Source organism: Falco peregrinus, chromosome 1 (genome assembly GCF_023634155.1).
Source record: "Falco peregrinus isolate bFalPer1 chromosome 1, bFalPer1.pri, whole genome shotgun sequence".
Classification (NCBI taxonomy): Eukaryota; Metazoa; Chordata; class Aves; order Falconiformes; family Falconidae; genus Falco; species Falco peregrinus.
Genome location: NC_073721.1, coordinates 121,252,065 through 121,272,444, shown reverse-complemented (window position 1 = coordinate 121,272,444; position 20,380 = coordinate 121,252,065). Strand labels below are relative to the sequence as shown.

General features: G+C 40.9%; 1 protein-coding gene across 7 annotated transcripts in view; it reads right to left on the bottom strand.

Moving 5' to 3' along the window:
- The window catches only part of MCTP2 (multiple C2 and transmembrane domain containing 2), a 127,566-nt gene that overhangs the window by 6,498 nt on the left and 100,688 nt on the right, over positions 1-20,380 (bottom strand). For all 7 annotated transcript variants that reach the window (XM_055818530.1, XM_055818516.1, XM_055818518.1 and 4 more), the window contains 4 exons: positions 17,106-17,228; positions 14,227-14,268; positions 3,531-3,640; positions 1,014-1,123 (listed from right to left, as the gene is read on the bottom strand). In XM_055818530.1, coding sequence (XP_055674505.1) covers positions 1,014-1,123; positions 3,531-3,640; positions 14,227-14,268; positions 17,106-17,228 — 385 coding nt within the window. The remainder of the gene's footprint in view (positions 1-1,013; positions 1,124-3,530; positions 3,641-14,226; positions 14,269-17,105; positions 17,229-20,380) is intronic.

Genomic DNA, 20,380 nt, shown 5'->3' with positions numbered 1-20,380 from the left:
ATGTATAGTTTTCATGTACTCACCATGTCTTCCACACAGGAACAGCAATATTTTGTTTCTGAACTTTTTACTCCTAGCAATTTCTCTCTTCGCTTTTGCCCTTTCTTTTGTTTGATTTAATCCTTTATTTCATTTATTTTTTTGCCCAAGAGTGGCTGTTCGTACTGCTGCCTTCCCATTCCCTGCCTTTTCTGCATCCAGGAGAGCCAAGACAGCAGCAGATGGCTCAGCCCTGGAAAGGTGACAGGGGGTCCCTGCAGCCCAGAGCCACACCAGGGCTGAGCTTCAGCAGCTCGGTGAGGATCACCTGCACTGTGCTCCCAGTCGTTTTACCCCCAGGTTGAGTTAGAAGTTATTACCCTAAGTAAGACAGAAGGCTATTTTGAGATGAAGAAAATCTTCAGCAGCTGGAATGCCATCTCTTTTTGTGAAAGCCCATCTTACTCTCTCTTCATAACACCACCAGGGAAGTTTTCACTTCTAAAAGCTTCTCTTTTACTTCTTGATGCCCCTTCACACAAGCATTTTCCAAGCCGTGGCAAAAAGAGATGCTCCATGCCTCCCGTTGGATCAGGGTGCTGGGCACGCTGCCTTTCCTCATTGCGGGGGTGTTAAGACCCCAAAGGGTGCCAGGTCCAGACCTCTGTGGTCCAGCTCTGCAAACACATCTTGTCCACTCCCTACCACTTCACAAATGGGGGGGCTCCAGCACCAGGAAGCTAATTACTCTCCTGCAGAATAATAACATTGAAAGTAGCTTATCTAGGCTAATTCTCTTCTTGTGGTGCTGTTGGAAACTTACAAAGAACCTTAAGAAAAGCAAATCATCGAATCACCCGGGGGGGGGGGGGGGGAAGAAATGGTAATTTTAAGAAGTTCATCGCATATTTATTCACCTCGAAGCAACAACAGTTGGTTGTCTGTGTAAGAGGTCGTTTAATGCTTGTTTGATTTAATCCTGCTGATATACATTGTATTCATCACATGCAAATGAGACATGGTGGAGTACTTACCCCAGATTAAAACAATATACCTCAGTGGTATAAAATACAAAATAACTGTTGCTGCTGCCAGGACTAAGCAGGCCAGGACAGAGAGGAAAGGCACTGTCCAGTTGAATGTGCTGTAAAGAAAAAAAAAATAATAAAAAAAATCCTTTTCAACATTTCTGCTCTTGGACACTGCTTGTACTCTGCTACCAATAATAATTTAATGACCTCTTTGCGTTGCTCAGTGCATTCAGATACGCTGTAAATTGCAGACCCTTTGGAAGGTGGATAAGCAGATTCCTGCATCTGGATGCTATAAAGGATTAAGGGAGATACCTGAAAGGCAGATATCATGATAAGGAAAGAGAAGATAGAGTCTCTGGGGAGCTCAGTGGAGCTGTTAGGCATGTGGCGAGTTGTTTTTGTTTCTTCTTATACATGTTGCACTTGTTACACATCTCTGCTCACCAGTCAGCTCTCCATTATTCATGGACAGATTATCTGATCTGGAGACAAGGCCATGCTGCAGGTGTGAGCCATCTGAGCTGGCTCCACTGGGCCACAGCAGAGATGACATGGGATGCGTGTCAGTGCACGACTCAAATGTGGCAGGTAGCCAGACTCTGCCCCACCAGCAACTTGGAATGGATTAGCCATGATGGATGTTAACCCTTAAAAGAGCATTTAGAGTCCCTTCTCTGTATAATATCAGGGGATAACATTCTATAGGAATCTCTCCATACACACACACACTTGCTTCTATTTCCTTACATTTTCAGCAATTCCTTAGCACACTGTATATAGGAGGCTGTCTTGGGTAAGCTGTAGTATGCCAGCAGCAGTCCGAGCTTCTGCATACCGCCAACCTGCATCAGATTTTTCCCAAGTGGAGCACTCTCAAGAGGCTCAGTTACTACAGTCTTTCAGACTTTTGCAGCATTGTAGTACAAAACAGGACTTTCTTTCACTCAGACCCCTCATCTGTAAGCCCACAATGGGCTTAAGGTGAGTAGCTATTGCTAACACCTTTGAAGTTACTCTGTCCTCTGTGCCCTCGTAAGACCCATCTCTACAGCACACACCAAACATTGAGATACCTGGCCTACACGAATGCCACTCGGTCTATAGGTGGATTTAGGGATCTGGGCATCTCTTTTTTCATACAATCTGCCTGCTAACTTCATCACATCACGATGACGGGGAGTAGGAAGAAGAGAGAACGAACGTGGACCGCTTATCAGGCTATAAAATAAGACTAACTTCCCTTGACAGATAAAATTAATAGGACGCTACAAGAATTACTTTTAAGCTTCAATAGATGTATTAAATATTAAGTAAAGATAGGTGGGAGAGGACCCGTCGTTATCAATCAATGTAGCTTAAGTCAAAGTAAAAAAAAAAAAAAAAAAAAGGCAAAACAGCTCAATTCAGTTAAAACTATTAAAACTCCCTACGGTTGTGTAACTAGAGTGACAGACGGAAACTGTAGCACAATTCAGTCTGTCACTTACAAAAAAACTTTGGTAGCAATTTTTTAATGGTACATTACTGTTGAGTTACAACGGAATTCTTCTGAAATTACATCGGGCATCCACATTAATACCCAATGTGTTCTTTAAGACCATTGTTACCAAAATGAATACAAGAACTAATAGTGTTTAAGCGCTCTGAGTCTTCCTGCCATGCAGCTGGGCAGAACAGTGCCCTGTTCATAGACTGGAATACATCTCTGGGCCACTTCCACCCCAGCTGGGGTGTCCGGCGTGGAACCACAGCACATGCGTTTGCTGTATTTTTAGCTTGAACCCAGCTCCTCATTAAAGTGTGGCTCCATCACAAATCATCACTTTGTTTTCTGTTTTGAACACAATGTGAGTCAATTAAGCTCCAATAAAGATTGAGTTATAAAAGTTCGTATGTGTTTGTGTGGGGGGTATTTTTTTTTTTAGGCTCTTCACCTCCCTCCTTTGTAAGGTCAGGAATACCCTGTGTGCCTCCGCCTTGCAAGAAGACCCAGAAAAACCCCTTCGGGCTTCCTGGTGGCACCAGCAGGAAACAGACAGCTCAGAATGGTAGGGAAGAACATCAATGCATTGGGCAGGGAAATAAGTGACTCCTAACCCCTGCAACCAGGCCAGGATGGGGAGGGCGTGGGAAAGGCAACACCAGCCATCAATTCCTACCTACTTTCTATGAAGGAAATAAAAAGAAATGCCTGATGCTTCTGCACCCACATCTTCAAGCAATTATTTTCCCTTGTGTGGCATCATGACTCCCTGCGCTGTCACAAACAGACAAGACCAGAAATCCAGGCAAATGTGAGAGCTACATCAGCAGAGCACATGGCTTCTCCTTTTCTCTGTGCTTCGGAAAGGTTTTTTTGGAATAAAAGACTCCAGGAGAAGAAGCAATGGTGGGACTGGCCAAGTTCTCCTGTTGCACCTTGCAGTCAGTTTTGGAGCAAGACATTCCCACCACCTTAATCCTCCTGGCTCTGCTTCACTGCAAATCATGGCTAAGCAAGGAAAAATTTTCACTTACTTTTTAATTCTCTCTCCAAATGATGCTATTTCTTCTAGGATGCTTTGAACAGCTATGATGATCTCCTGGACCATGTGGATTCTCTCAATTAACCCCTTTTTCTCGGATTCCTAACAACAACAAAAGAAAACCAAAACTTTTTATACATTCAGTATTTGCTAACATGTTCACAGATATATGAAAAAAATAAGAGTCCCAGTATTGCCGATGCACCCGTGAACTCCGGTATACCACCGAAGGAAGGAGAGAACACGCACTCTGGTTTATCACATACAATTAACATGAAGACATATAGAACCTCTGCCCATATGCTAAGGAAAAGGAGGAGAATATAGGTATTTTCTTCCTTTTCCTTAGCACATGGGCAGAGGTTTCTTCATCTTCTAACACAAACCGACTGCAGGATCTCAAACCAGGCTTTTACTGAAAAGCCCAGTTGCATGCCCAAGCAGAAGAGGTGCTGAGCACCCCTGAGCTGACCTGCAGGGAGTGCTGGGTGCTCAGTGCTTCTCAAGAACAAGAATATTCTTGTGCAGAACTTCTGAATATCACTTTTCTGAGCTTTGTAGGCTCCCGACAACCACGCTGTTTTCTGTATATAAATTAGCAGCAAGATAGTGAATGCAATATTTTTTTGAACAATCTGTATACAGAGACCTATTCTTTTACTGAAAAAAAAAAAAAAAGAATCAAAGGAAAAAATGTCATTTTCCTTTTACAGCAGCCATTTCACAACTTCATTTCTTACTGCTTATTTTAGGCAACAACATTACAGGACATTACTACACATGTGCAGAAATAAAAAGGAAGCACAGAATGAATTAAAAATCAAAATTACTTAAATCAGCCTTGGAAATCAGTATACAATTATCAGCATTCAGCATTTCTTTGCCAGCAATCTAACACACATACAGCCATGCAAATTGGTGCGGTTGCAGATATTCTAGCAAGAAATCAGCAAAACATTCACTTATTACAAAATGCAGAGCCCTGGACACTGATTTTACATCACATTTAGACACTTCAAAATCAGCCCAATTTAGAAAAAAATACATTTAAAGTTGTGTTTTAACCAGTCAGTGCCCAGAGAGGAAAGATGCTGGTAAAACACACATTGCATCCATCCTCTCCATGGTCTCTACCGGCCAGGGCAGGGGAAAGGCTGGGCAGGAGTCAGCAAGGGCCAGACACTTGGAGCAACACGGCTGCAATTCTGCTTCTGTGTTGTGAACCCACGTTATTTCTTGCCGGAGAGAGGGTCAGAGGCTGCTTAAAGTTGCAGTGGGCCAGAGAGGTGAAGGCTCATGGCTACAGCCTTTTGGCACTACTGTGCGGCGAGAGGGCTAGCGTGCATCTGAGACAAGAGCACCGCACTACGTGGTTGTATGCTGGAGTAATGTATGCATCCTCCTTGGATGCTGAGAGGCAGGCATGATGGTACAGCCCTTGCAACCCTTGGAGCTACTTACTGCCCATTTGTCTTCCCCATAACTGTTGAGTTTAAAAAGCCAGCCAAAACCACCACGGAGTTATCAAGCTCCAGACATTTGAATATTTGCCTTTAGGTTGCAAGTGAGTGCACAATGAATAGAAGCAGCATTTTAAATAATCACACATTTGGGTGTGAAAATGAGTATTTTTACATTAATAAAACAACCAACAAAAATTAAACCCTTGGGGTGTGAAATAACCCCGGAACAAAATAAATAAATAAATAGTCAGTTTATGTGAAAATAGCACCAAAAAGTCATTTTCACACAACTCCAGTTATAACCTCGTTAGGCTTAAATGTAAATGACACATTAAGATTATATTTAACTATTCACTCACTAGAATGGTAGAACGGTCCCTTAGCCATAGTTGGCTTTTTTGCACCGAATTTGGAAGCAGAAGTCGGGGAGCAGTAAATGGAGAACCAGCCAGTGGGAATTTAATTCTGTCCAAATTCAGACAGAGGGGTAAAGAAACCACTTTAGATAAAGTGATATTCCAGGGCAAGCCTACTCTTGCTGCCCAGAGCTGCAAGGAACATCATCTGTCAGCTCTATCTGCATCATGCTGACTTCATTTACACATCTCCAATTGAGCTTAGAAATGTGGTGATAATGCAGTTTAACCAGTACAACATAACTTCTGCTGCAGCCACCAAGCAGACCAAGAAAACAAACCAGAAACTACCAGTCCCTAGGACATAATGACAATTGCATGCATATTCTTACCTAGCATGCATGCTAAAATCACCCCTAGACAATGGCATTTTCAATTTATCATACAATATATGCCCAACCAAGGATAAGGCAAAGCAGACTGGGATTAGAAAGCCCTGTAAATGCAATCAGTTATTAGAGAGACAAATAGGCTAACAACCACCCTTGCAGTACACACTGCAATATGTGCGCAGAATCATTTGAAAATCCTGAAAATCTGTCAATGTCTTTTCTTTGTTATTATCATTTTGTTCTGGAAACCTGCAGTCAAAACACATGTACGGGATGATTAGCTTACTGGTTAAGCAAGAGAGAGGCAGAAAAATGAAATACAACAAACAGGATTTTCCAAGTTATTTAGGTTTTTTTGGAATATTGTTTACACTTCCTGAAGTCAGCACCTCACAAAACACTATTGGAAGCAGTAAGAGAGTTCATAGTCCATTGAGATGACAGTCACTGGTTCATATTTATTAGTAACGGGGCAACTGTCATACAGAAAGCTGTATTTGAATGTTGCCGTATTTGTGGAAGATGAAAAAAATAATCCTAAATACATCTTCCACTAAACACACGTTCCCATCTGTGCAAGCTCCCACCAGCCAGATAATTTTTCTACATCCTCCTCAGGTACCAATCCTTTCTGATTTCTTTTGGGTTCCATATATTATGCTGCTTGAAAACATGATTTGGATACCCATGGTTCAAAATCGCATCTCAGAAGCTTTTGCTTGAATTAAAAATAAAATATCCTGCTTGTTTCTGGCATTTTTTTCCCTAAAACCAGTCGTGAAACTTCCATTCCTTCAAGGCCTTTTCCTTCTTTATTTCTTAGCTGATTACAGCACTGTGGGTGGACTAAAACTAGTCTTGAGCCTCTGGGAAAGAATTAACTCCATCAAAATGAATTTACAACTGAGAATTAATTATATAATCAGTGTGTTACTTTAAATCTTCCTTGCATATCCTGATTTAAGAAACCTTCATTTCTACATTAATTGCCTGAACAAAACCACAAAAGGGATCTTACAAAAGATTAAGCATGTCAGGGGAAGGGGGGTGGGTGGGAACCAAAACCAAAAAACAACAGCAAATTCAGCAATTACCTTTTGTGTCCATCTAATGCACATCAGCTTAAAATTGTAAATGAAGACACCAAATGCCTGCCATGCTGAATGAAAGGTGCTTCTAGATTTTTAAATTTCTGAAATACGTAACAGGACATGTAAATGCACTCAAAGGGTTACTATGGCTCTGTGATCTTCCTTCCCTTCCCTATGATGTTATGCTGCTCCCAGACTTTCAGGGACAGTTGCAAAACAAACTGTCACACAACCACAAAACTGAGGTACTTCCAATGCCAAAGACTTCAAAAGTGTGTGAAATACGGGGCAGGCCAGGAGACAATGTCTCCAGCATTAACATGGCAATTCCCAACGGGTGAGCTACGGTTGTGAGAGCTGGGCTTGCAAGGGAAAAAGAGCTACGGAGGAAGAGACTGAAGGCAAATATTATCAATCGTCTGCTCTGCAACAAAGACCAAATAACTTTAGTTGCTGCTTCTGCTCTAGCAAAGCATCGGTTAGCAAATTGAAAACTTGGATGGTGGAGATCATCTAACTTCTTGTGATGATCCGTTTCAATGATTAATAGCTTTCATCTTTACAAAAAGCTGTTCTGTATTTTTTAAATCTACCCTTCCAATATTTTTCGTCTGGATACATCCAAAGCAGTAAGCAACACTCCAAACACAGACAATTTTTCTGTTGTTCTCTAAGTGTATTTCTGATGTATACCACAAACATCATACGCACACAACTGAAAACAGGCTCAAAGCCACGAGCAAGTACTAAATATTTGGTCACTTGGATTTCATATAAAACACTCACAGAAAAAGAAATCTTGCATGCAACTTTCTAACAAGTGGTATTCATCAGCAGATTTTTGGCATGCCAAGGGAAACTCAATATATAAAGCTGAGGAACACTTGGGGGAAAGGATGAGGAAAAGGGGAGGAGAAAAAATAAATAGGCATTAATGCAAAAGAAGGAAGAAAACAGGATATAGGCAACTAAGTCAGGAATTAAAAACTGGAAAATCTTCAGGAATTCAGAGTTAGTCTGCCTAGCCCTGGGCTGGCCTAACTTCCAGGATTAGCTTTTTACAGTGGCTATCTCATTATGCCACCACTGCTGCAAGCAGGGCATAAGGTAATGTTTTACCAGGATTTCTCCCATGTACCAGATATAAATTCCCCAGTGTACTAGCAAAAACAAGATTGATGGAAAGGGGAAAGGAAGGAAAAAAAGCTCAGGCATGTGTGCCTTTTTGCTCCACTATTATTCTGGTGGGGTTTTTTTGGTTTTGTTTTTGTGTTTTGTTTTGTGTTTTTTTTTAAAAAAAGACATGCCGTAGTTATTTAGAGAAAAGCAGACTTCGCCAAACTTGGATTTAACTTGCAACTTGCTTTGTGCTAGACCACCAAACTCTGACCTTACCGGTGTCCAGCAAAACCTGTGCCAAGCAACATCTTAAGGCCAAAACGCTCATAGATGAAGAACTTCTGAAACCAAAAAAGATTTTATTGGGTATAAACAGCAGACCACTCGCCTTTATTGTTTGCAGGGAACAGTTCACTAACAGCTTCAGTCTAACAGCAGAACGAAGCTCTTGTGGGAGGTGGTAGCCATGGAGTGACAGACAGTCTCTTGGTAGCTAAAATGAATTCCAGGCAGAGCTTTGAAAATAGTCACCACAGCAACCTTGAACTGGATCCCGCCTTTGGTGGGAGCCAAAGGCAGCTGAAACAAACCCAGCAATCTGCCTTGCTGAGTCACTGCCTTGTCCTGCACTGCAGTGTCTGCTGCATGTCAAGGAGAGCTTCTCCGCACTTCCAGGAGGATGGGTACCCGGAGAGAACGGCTGCCAAACTCTGAGCAATTGCCTCGTGCAGTCCTGAAACTGTGCATCACAGGATCTTTTTGTTTATTAACACCATGCTGCAAACGTGCCTGCCTGGCTGCGGAAATTTAGCAAAACTGAGTGTACTTGAAATAATTACCAAATAGAGGAAATGCAACACATACAGGTCAATTTATGCTCTCAGTTAAAAAGGTGTGAAATCTGGAATAATTCCACCAGAGCCAATAGAATCACTCCAGATTCATGTGAAGGAGAGCGCCATCGGCCTTACAAGGGACACATTTTAAAAGCAATGGCACATCAGCCTACAGCTAAGGCTGGGGGAACACTGGCTAAAAGACAGAAGATGACCGCTTCACGCCTTGTTCAGTAAGACTTACACTTTCTTCACTTACATTAGACGAATTTCATCTGTGCACAGAGGACCAGCAAAAGTCCCCTAAGCCCAATCCAAGAAAAATTTTATATGGAGAGGCTTAGGTCATAACTGTTGCAAAATGCTGGGGATTTAAGAGGCATTTTCTGTAATTTTCATAGACATGTAAAGTAACGCAACATCTGGTGGTATTGCTACAAGTTTTAGAGCAATACTGGTAGTCACAACAGAATAAAACACCATTCAGGTGAGGAACATGTGCATAAGAAGCAAAAAGAAAGAAGCCTGAATGGAGATAAAAGTCATCAGTCATCTTTGATTTAAAAAGAGGAAGGAGAAAGAAAACAACTTTGCTCAAATAAGTGCTTTCGCCTGGAAATACATGAGACCTAAGAACAATCATATGTGATTAAACTTAAACTACTGGATCATCACCTATAATGTAGGCAATGATCTTTAGCAATTTGGGGTACAGGAAAAAGACAGACCCATTCATACATCTGGCCAATTCTAAATACATTTTAAATAGTTGCAATTTAACGGACAAGAACTCTGATGTTAATGTGCTCAGTCCAGTGACCCGCCTAGCGCTATTCAATACATCTCCCAGAGACTCAGAGAAGTTACAGAGTTGCCTTACCCACCCCCAGGGGCAAGAGGGAGAGCTTTAGACTGCCATAGGGCTGTTAGGGTTTAATGTGAGGAGAGCCATACCACAGTCCCGAGGATATTTAAAAGTCCTCTGTGAGTCCCTCCTCTCGGCTCCTCTCTACCATCACTCCTAAACCTACGGGTCATGATGTCGAGACAAGGATTGTACCAATCGTACCATAAGCAATAAGGGATGCATATGGGTAAGAGCAGTCCTAAACAACGATGCAGTGTAAATAAGAAAAAACAGCAGACCATTTATCTTCCAGTTTCTCATACACGGGAGGCTCCCAAGCAAAGAGCAAAGCACAACCAAGGCAACCCCTGTACTTTGTCTTAACCAGAAGTTGATTAGGTTAATAAGAAGCTTGGAGAAAACTTACAGAAGCGATACCTGGAAACTTGTATTACATCCTAGTCAAGACGGTTGCAAGACCAGACAATTACGTGTGCTTAGAAGCTCAGGCAAGTAGCAGAATCTGTCCCTCAGGTTTCTCCATCACTAACATGTATTCATGGTCTGTGTATAGACTCATTGGGAAGCACTAAGAGAAAAGCCACAAAGAGCCAAAAGAAGAACAAACAGAAATTCAAGGGAGTCCACACCTATAGAAACACACACCTTGTGGGGGTTTTAGGACATAGTCTTGCCCGTGATGTTGTGGAGAAGGTGGGTGCTCCTTGCTAGTCTGACCACACCATATGTATCACAGGGTATTTTCAAGTCTCAACCATCATTTCTCTTCAGCAATCTTAATGGGAGATGTTGAAATATTATATTGCAATTGTTGTATTGAAGAGAAAAAGAAAAACTAATGAAATTATTTATACTTCCAAGGAAGAAAACAATGAAATGATATTGTCTCATATGACCTTTCCTAAGTATGGGGATATAGCATCTTACACAATAGACTCTTGGTTCATGTTTCAATTACTGACCTTTACTGTGGAGAAAATTAATGCAATTTTCATCGTAATCCACCCGTACAAATAAGATCCATATGGAAGGTTTCCACATGCTGAATCTAACTCAAATGGAAAATGTCAGCTGTTTGCTACTGGATGAATTTGACTTTAATTTGTTCGGCTGGAGTCTTTTTGAACTGTGTTCATAAAACTTTGTATATTTTTGGTACCTATTTTTGACAGAGAATTTCCTACATTAGAAACACTGGATTTTTCTTCTTTGGGGACTTTTTCCCACTCTTCTTTTTTCCAATACATGAGACACTAAACATTTCTTGGAAGTTGCCAAATAACTTGGCTGAAAGCCACAGTGTCATCCGATCCTCCCCTACGACATCCCACTAGCCAAGCAGAGCTATCTCGGCTCACCAGTGGATAGAAACCCTCCAAGAAAAAAAAAAACAAAAAACAAAACCAAATATAAAACCAGGAATTGTTGTTGATTTACTTTTGTCTCTGATTTTCTTTTGAATCAGTTACCAGACTTGGAAATAGTAGTAATTTAAGTTTTGTCTGTTTTGGAAGAGATGCAAACTTTTATCCAGACAACTTAAGATCATGAGAAGATTCCAAGACTCTTTCCAGTCGGGCGCTATGACACACTCATTCAACAGGGTAACCGTCTACTCTTGAAGCTCTACAGACATTGTCAAAAATGAAAAGAAAAAAAAAACACCCTAAAATAAATAGAAATGGTCAACAATCTGACAACTTACATTGAGCCGCACAGGACTTGTCTATACCTTTCTACTGCCAGGCAAAAGATGCTGCAGCGACGCAATTTTAAAACAATCCTTATTCAGACAGCCTGACAGACCCCAGAGCTGACACGATGCAGCCTGAGCTCAGTGTCCAAGATGGCACAAATCCGAGAAGGCATTCATCCACCGAACAGCTTGTGCCAAAGGGACAGAGGTCTCTTATCTTCTACAGTCCTCCATGCTGGTATCTGCAGAGGGCGGGGGGGGAAAGAAAGGGGGAGCTGGCAATTAAGCCCTGTCATCTAAGACAGATAGTTTAGGTGGAGGGAGTTAATCTGCTCTTGGGTTTCTGAACTAAGTGTCTATGTATTTATAATTTGTAAACAGTTCATCTCTTAGAGGGTGTGTTACAGTTCCCAGAAGCATGGTCTGTTATGTCTAACATGCAGCAGAACCCAGAAAGGCTATGTGTGTGAGTATTTTGATACAGCACGATGATAGGAAACAGAAACAGTGACCCTGTATAGCACAACCCAACTAGCAGATTTCAACTTTAGGAGGTCTTGTATTAGGGAGGAAAAAGAAAAAAAATACACAGACTTCTGAAAGTATAGTTGTCTGTTTAAATGTTGACATTGCCATGAGATAATGTCGTAAGACTACATTTTTCTTACACTCCCTAGAGAGCATTGGCCACCCTCAGACTTGGAAGTCACTTAGAATAAACCTAACGCACTTAAAAATGCAACTTGTCAGAGGGCAAGCACGGTCCGTCCCACCAACGATGCAAAGGGGACACAGCCCGGACAGGACAGGGACATCAAGGCAATGCTGTACAGCACTGGACGTGGGACACACGGAGCGACTGGCAATTCCCCCTCCTGGTAATTCTGTGTCAGAATTCCGTATACCCATAACACTAGCATATCAATTAATAAAAGTTAGGCATTATTACCGCTGTAATGTTGGGATATAGTGCTATCTTGATGAGAAAGCCTGCTGGAGGTGTCTGTGAGAAACTTTAGCCAGCGCCACCAGCTCTTTACTTCAGAGTCACTGTGCACGCATGGAATGGAGATAGAGGCAACACTGATTACAAAATTATACGGCCAAATCATCAGCAGCTCAACACTGACTCTCAGGAGTTTTCCCAAACCTTCATATGTCATTGAAAGAAACCAAGAAAGGGAACGGCAGTGAAGTTGTTGAGGGGGGAGCAAAAATGCAAAGTGCTTACTTCCATATTTAAGTGACCCAACTGTATTTACAGAGAGAACCAAAGTCACTGGAGTTAAATCTAATGTAAAGGTAACCTAGAATATTTTGGCTCTGCAGCAATGAACCTGTGGCACTGCACACAAAACAGAGGATTAAATACCTACTTAATACCTTTTTTACTTTTTTTTCCCCCCACCTCAGCACTTGCAAATGAAAAAGAGGAATACTAAAAAAGGAGAAAGTAAATGCAGTTGGTTCCAATGACTAAGTTACATCTCTGGGCATCACACAAATAAGATGTAGGGTCAATACTCACAGGTGTCTAGCTTTGGGTACCCACAAAATAGAAATTATAGCCTTTCAGAGATACACAGTACTCCTTTGAAAAAGATGCAGCTTTCATTTACCAACTTCTGATGAGTTCCAGATATTGGTTCATTTAGCTGACCAATTTTACGATGTAAAGGGTGAATTATAAATGAGAACATTTAAGCAATTACTGTGTGTTGCAAGAAACCTGTAATTCAACTAAATTGTCCAAAGTTCACTTTATAACTTTAATGAATTTCTGGTTGCTCACTAAAATATAACCACCACAGAAGAGCAGGTTAAATTTAAATAACTATTCCCATGAATTAGTCTGCCCAGCTTCAATTCTAGTGTCTGTGACTGAGAAGAGTTAAGGTGCGCTTGCTGACTGTGGTATTGATTTACTTCTCAATGATCAACAATTTCACTGTAACACTCTTAAAACATAGAATATTCAAGAAGAATCTTATTAACTTAGTATGCAATTTGAAAGTTTCACATCGCCTTCTGAACATTTTCTTCCTAACAGCTAATGTTCCTTTGCATGCTGTTGCTCGTTAAATAATTCCTCACCTTTTAGCTTTAAAGTATTTATAGATTATCAGATCCTCCTTCACTTACTTATGTTTTTTCAAGCTGTATACATTAAGTTCTCTTAATCTTTCTTCGTATGTCATGCCCTCTAATCCTTTTATCATTTGTCACTGTGGTTTGATAAACTTGAAAAAAAAAATCCAATGAATTTTTCATAGTGAGTAGAATGAGTAAGTACGCTCCAATAAAATAAAAAACAGACCTTGCCAATTCCAATTCTTTCTACATTTCAGCCGATGAACTAAAACGTTGGTTTTTTTCCCAGCCTCTGAAAGAAATGTTGAGAAAGTTCTAACAAGTCCTCCACGAATCGTACCAATTCTGGCCAACAGAAATGGAAATGCCACATCGTTTGGGGAAAGCCATTAGTATAGAATGCCATTTCACACTCAGAATGGAAGCGATGGAGAATTTTACAGGCTCATGCTTGTCTTTGCACCCTGTCCACCCATACTCACTCTGTAAGTGCACATACATGAACATGTGCCTGTTACGATTTCAAGCACAGACGAGACTGCTCTGATGCAAGCAGCGTGCAGAGGTCTCGCGCAGGTAGCACCACTATGGAATGTTACACAAACCAATCTTCCAATCTCTCCTTACTTTCAAATTTGTCAACCAGTAAACTGGTAACAACTGGTCTCCCAGTTAATACAGATAATCAATGAAGATCTCACAGAGGTAGGATGGTGGGTTTGTGCTCTCCCACATTCCTTCTGATTCTAGCTAACACAGTCTTGAGAGATGCTTACCTTATCATCTTCATCCTCATCTTCATCCAAGCCCATAAGTTCCTGAAAAAGCAGACGTCTATGTTACAAAACACTACTTGTTTGTGTGTTTTTTTTCCAGTGACAGGCAGTGTTCAAAAAGCTTATGATACTCCTACAACATTTCATTGCATAGTTTTCTCCCACTTCTATTGCAAGTCATCAAAAAAACCCACCACTTTCACCTTTCAGAAATAACGTTTTGTATTCAAGGACTTTTTTTTTGTGTGTGTGTGTGTGTGTGTGATATCTTGAACAAAGCACGCAATACCCTATACAAATTTTAAAGTCTAAATAAAGCATTAGTGGCTGTGTCCAGTAGTTTGAAGGCAACAGGCTTTCAGATTCATTGCTGACTTTTACTGTCTGTAAACAACTTTGTTCTTAGTCTGACAAATGAACCAGCCGGTATGTCAAGGCTGAGGACTCTATACTCAACTTGTTCCATCCTCACTACTACAATGACTGCTCCCTCCCTTTAGGGCCATTACTAAAACATTAGACTTTAGAAAATACATTAGTATGAACATAATCAACCTCACAAATCACAGTCAGGTTTCCATGCAGCATTATTTCCTCCCTTTAGCTTCTGTGCTGACAGGTAGGGGAGAAAACAAAAGACTAGGCGCTAAGGCTTGAAACGAGGAGCACTTGGCTTTCAGTTCAGGTATGCAGTAAGCTGAGCTTTTAACAGGGTCCTCTGAGTTATTCTTGGTTATTTAGTAGGTACATTTGAATTGGCGTACTACAGGTTTACGTACAGCAAACATGCAAAGAATGTGAAGAATCACAATAGATGTTTTGAATTTGGGGTTTTTTTGGAGGGGTTAGGTGGTATGGGTTTGTTTGTGGGTTTTTTTCTCCCCCTCCCCCCAAAAAAAGCAGTGAAAAGCCATTGCACCTAGCATGCAGAAGGTACTGAGAGCTCAGATACCCACATTTACTCTTTGACTCTCTGGAATACCCCAGGCAGCGGAATTAACACTGAAGACTGTTAACATTTCTGTACAAGCTCCTCATATGTAAAACATAAAGCATTTTACCAATATTCACAATTTTAGCCTCCTGGCAACTGGATCATACGTGCAAGGTTAATACTATTGTTCCCATTGTATAGCCCAGGAAACAGAGAACATTTGAGGTCTACTTTTGCAGGCTGTTGCATGCATTCCTCTACATACATGAAATGTGCATGCCGGCTCACAAAAAACAAAGGTAGGGCCCATGCAGCCAACGTCTGAAGAAGCAAAAAATAAATAAATCATTGTGCAAAAAGCATGGCTATTTTGAAGAAAACCTTTTCTCATCTGCAGGACACATGTGACTAAGGGTAGCACCTGACTGTCTATTTTTGACCTGCAGATGGTTAGAATCATAGACACACATAAAAAAGAAATCAGGTAATATTAAAGGCACTTTGACTACTTGTTCCATATGATCGCACTCCTGCAAAGAACTTAGGCAGATGTGTAACTCTGCTTATGCAAAATGCACCCTTGAATTTCACAGCATCGTGTGGCTTGCAGGATCTGAGACAGGAACAGGGCCATCTTTCTGATTCACCTTTCTTCAGTATTACTACAATTAACCTGTACTTTCAGATATAGCCTTAATGTAGCTTCCGTCTAAATGATGTACTGCTCGGTTTAGCTGACCTTTGTGAGACTCTCCTCACCTGAACGTGCAACAAGCTCACCACAGGATGACTGATGGGTGCTGGAAGGTATTCCTTCTGTAGTTTTTTCCTGGGTAAGTTACTACTATTTTGTATAGTGTTTTGTATTAAAACCAAAACATCCGTTTGCCTGGGATTCTCCCACATGGGAAGTTCTCATTTCACTGATGAAACAGTCACTGAAGACACACAATGTCTTCTACATTATTCTGGACTTGGCTGAAACCAGAGGAAAGCATTTCTTTTACCATGTTCTCATATCGAGTCTATGTTCTGGTCTGGATAATGCAACTTCCCATATTTTCTAACAATCTTTCCACTTGGGAATTGATGAAAACTGAACTAGGAGCAACTTCTTCTTGCAAAAACTAATAAACCTGCTATTGACCTTTCTAATTCTAGGATATTATTTCTTTGTATAAAATCCATTTGATTCATTTGGGTAAAGATATTCTTCATGAGTAAAAATGTCAATCATCTTTCTATCAAAAGTTAGAAGGAAGCTATAATTCAGCCTGTATTTCACTGCTGTATGTATTACACATTTAAAATACAGAATATTATGGACATCTATGAATTTACTCTCTTTTCTAACTGCAATTACTGGTTAACATCAAGCAGCATTTGCACAGTAGCACTTCACCACATGTTCTAAGTATTTTTGTATTTAAATCATTTTTTCTCTCAGATGAAGTTAAAAAACTGAAGGCTAAGTTTCTGGGGAAAAAATGCATCTGTCATTTAAAAGGTGGGGGGTGGGGAGGAGGAATAAGGGTTTCTTGAAGTCTCAGATCACAGGACAAGGTTTAAAAACAACTTCTATTGACCTTCCTCTTCTGTGAATCATGACTCATCAGTGTGATGCAAGTGTAAGGGCAGTAGGGGCATGGGGTTTAGGAACTTGTTGCTTTGTAAGTCTTTCTTAATTCAACTTAACGTCTGTAGTTATTTAGTAAGTGAAATCCCCCTCCTACATACTCTTGTCATCCTCTCCTACTACTCTGAATGGTTTATTGCTTGAGTTCAATCACGAAAAGTGAGAGAGTCGGGGTTTATTTTCAGTAACTTTGAAATAAAAATGCTGTTTAGCTACACAACTAGCTTAATACCACTAAAATGCACCAAATTTTGCTCAAGGGCAAATTCAAGCTGGGGCTGCAAGAAATGTTACTGCCACTTTACTTGCCTGGGCATCTTGGGTGTTGTTGACCTTCCCAGTTGCAACGAGGGAGAAGTTGTAGGCAAAGAGCACCAGCAGAGCCAGGGGCACCATGTACAGTTCCACGCTCCAGACGGTGACCACGAATACCTGGGAGAAATAAAGCAGCAGGAGGGAATACATACAAGCATTTAAAAAGAAAGACATAAGAAAGCCTTTCAGTCATTATCCCTATGCACATTCATCCTTGAGTCTCTGTTAACTTCATTCATATTATTATTCTGGCAAAGAAAGTCTGCTTGCAAAGCATGCTCTCTTTTTATTCTGCTTGAGTCCATTAGGCTGCCATTTGTTAGCTTCTCCTCCCCTGTGCACGGGGAAGTACAAGGCCATGAACAGAAGGTTAGTCCGAAGGCTTTATCTGCTCCTTTCTGGGATCTCCTCAAGCCTGAAAACCTTTTGTCCTTAGTGCTGGTGCATAACAGACCCACTTACAGAGGTAAACCTGTTCCACTTCATCAAACCCTAATTGCCAGGGTTTTTTTTTTTCACAAGAGGAGAGTTTCTTTTGTGCAACAGGAGCCATCCAGCTCCCTCGTCACTCCACAGGGGATGATCAGCAATGCATCTTCACCATCAATCCACCTATATTCTTGTCACGGCAGCACAGATAAAGGACCATACCCTTCCCGGAGGCAAGGCTCTAGTTTGCATGTGATATATTATTTTGGAAAAGGATCCAGTAAGCCTAGTCTCCATTCTCATACTCTTTGCCATTTTTCAGCACAGCATATTCTGATTTCACTGGTTGCTTGGAGTCTCTCTGCCCAGAAATGGCAGGAGCTTGTGCATTTGGAGTGGTAACCATTAACAGCAAAGCCAGAAGCCAAATTTTGAAGTTCTGTTCTGCAAACTGGATCAGCAAAACACATAACTAACACAATGGATATTTAAAAAGCACTTAGGATTATTTTTTTTTTTTAAATGATACCATGATAAACTGTAATCCTATCTTACAAGTACCAACGATAACATGAATGGACTGCAAACTTGGAGTGGCTGGCAATACAAAGTCAATAAACTAAATCCAGAACTGCCATAAAATGGATGTTGTGAACCCATTTCCTTTTCTACTCATACACAGTGTTTCCAGAAGTACTGCCTAATGCTGGTAGTAATTTGAAGCTATTTTAAACAATCTGCTTTAAAGACAAGGCACAAACACATTTATCTGATTCTTCTTCCCCCAAAGGAACCCGGAATGATCAGAAACAAAAATCATGGTTTTAGAATAATACTGGTACGTGAAAATGAGTCAGATCCAGTGAATGTGTCCCAAACTGCAATGAAGTGAAAATTCTAAGGGTGATAAGAAAGCTAAATCTCCACCTCCCTTCATCCTTGGCCTGTCAGGTACTACATATAAAGGCAATGCTGGCACTTGCAGAATGGGATATTTATGGCAATGGATTTTGTGTTATGGACCTGAAAGTCTAACCACACTGCACCAAAGAAGCACTTCCCACTGCATTCAGCGGGGTGAGAATTTATACCTCTAAAAAACAGCAGCTGTTGTAACTTTTAAACAAAAAGACTTGTCTGACATCAGACAAATGGCCGGTTAATATCTACCAGGGGCCAAGCATAACCCAAGTAACGATGTATCCGTAACCTTGCCCAAACAGCAGTTGCATCTTCTGGAGTGAACCTGATTTTATGTTAGCTGTTGCTATGCGAGGAATTAAGACTGTCATCCTGTTCTTGGCATTTGCAGGCCAGTAAAATGAACTTTGAGATATATTAATTTATAAAATGGGCTGACAACCAGGCAAAATATCCCCATACTATTGATTTGCAGCATAGGAACGTAGAATAGGATTTGGTTTTGATTATATCTTCTTTTTGATCCTGCTTTTCAACATACTAAAAAATTCAAAGTGATAATGATTCCAACAGCCACATTTCGTATGTAAGCAAGGCAACAGAAATGCACGAGCCCTGGCCAAGAAGGCACAGTACTTGATCTGCCTTACAGGAGTCTTGCATGGCTTTAGTTAATAAAGACTTCAAAAACTGGTATTCCAAGCTAAAGTGTCTTCCACAAATGAAAAGTTCAAACCTGAACAAGTTCCTCTGAAGCTGTTCCAACTCACTTGGATGAATCTCTGCTTGCTTTGTAAGACAAAGTGAAGGTGATACCAGCTCCTGTCCTGCCTCAAATGTCACTCTAACGTGGACCTGTTACTGTACATACCTATACAGGTATCCATCTCAGGTACACAGAGACAGATAAAAACACACACACACACATATAAATACAGATCTGATCCTTATGTAAACTCCTTCATGGAAATTCATATTGCCAGGTATTAATTCAAAACACTTGCTTCAGCCTGTCGGAGGAGGTTGCATTTTCATCATCGCCCTGGCGTATTTGCAAACTCAGTCTTCTCTTAACGCAGCAAAAAGACTCCACCAGCCGTCAGCTAGGCAAAGTCCTACAGGAGTCAATGAAGCTCTTGAAGAACCTCTATTCATTCAGTTGCAGGACTTGAACCAATTTTAGTGCATCTGTCACCATCCTGTACGAACACCACTCTGCTCAGTTGCAAGTATAATACAACCTTGCAATCACAGGTCATTTAGGCAAGATACAAAATCAAGACCTTGGTGATTTTAGATCCAACAGTACATTCTGTGTATTATTAAGTTTCAGACCTTAAATAAAACTTAAAACTTAATTACAAAATCTCACTGTAGTCTCAATTGATAGCTGAGGCATGTTGCCGCTTCCTTTCTAATGCCGACTGGTTAATCAGTTGCTGAGTTATAACTCAGACAGCGATGCTTTGATAGAGCTCCCACATCTCCTTCAAGAAGAGTTGCTTTACAGCTCCCGCTGCAGTAAAGGGAACTTTCATTACTGTGACACAACGCAGACACAAGACAAATTGATTCAGCTATTCAGAAATCATTTAGTCTCGGAGGTACGGGAAATGGTTGCTGTGAACATGCAGTACATAATAAAAGTTCAGAGGGTGTTTATAAAGCAAATAGAAACATTTCTGCATTCTAACAGCCTTTTGAGTAGTTCTGCAGCATCAGTTTTCAGAGCAGTTCCCAAACAGGTCCATGTCCTATTTTATCAACTCTTCTGCAGCTCCCCGACACTGACTACAGCACCAGCAGCCCTGTGACACAGACGCCCACTCCTCCAATTACAAGGTTCTCAATCATGCATGTTCTTATTTTCTCCCCAGCAATACCCTGTGCCTGGGACAAGCTCCTGCATTATCCTCCCT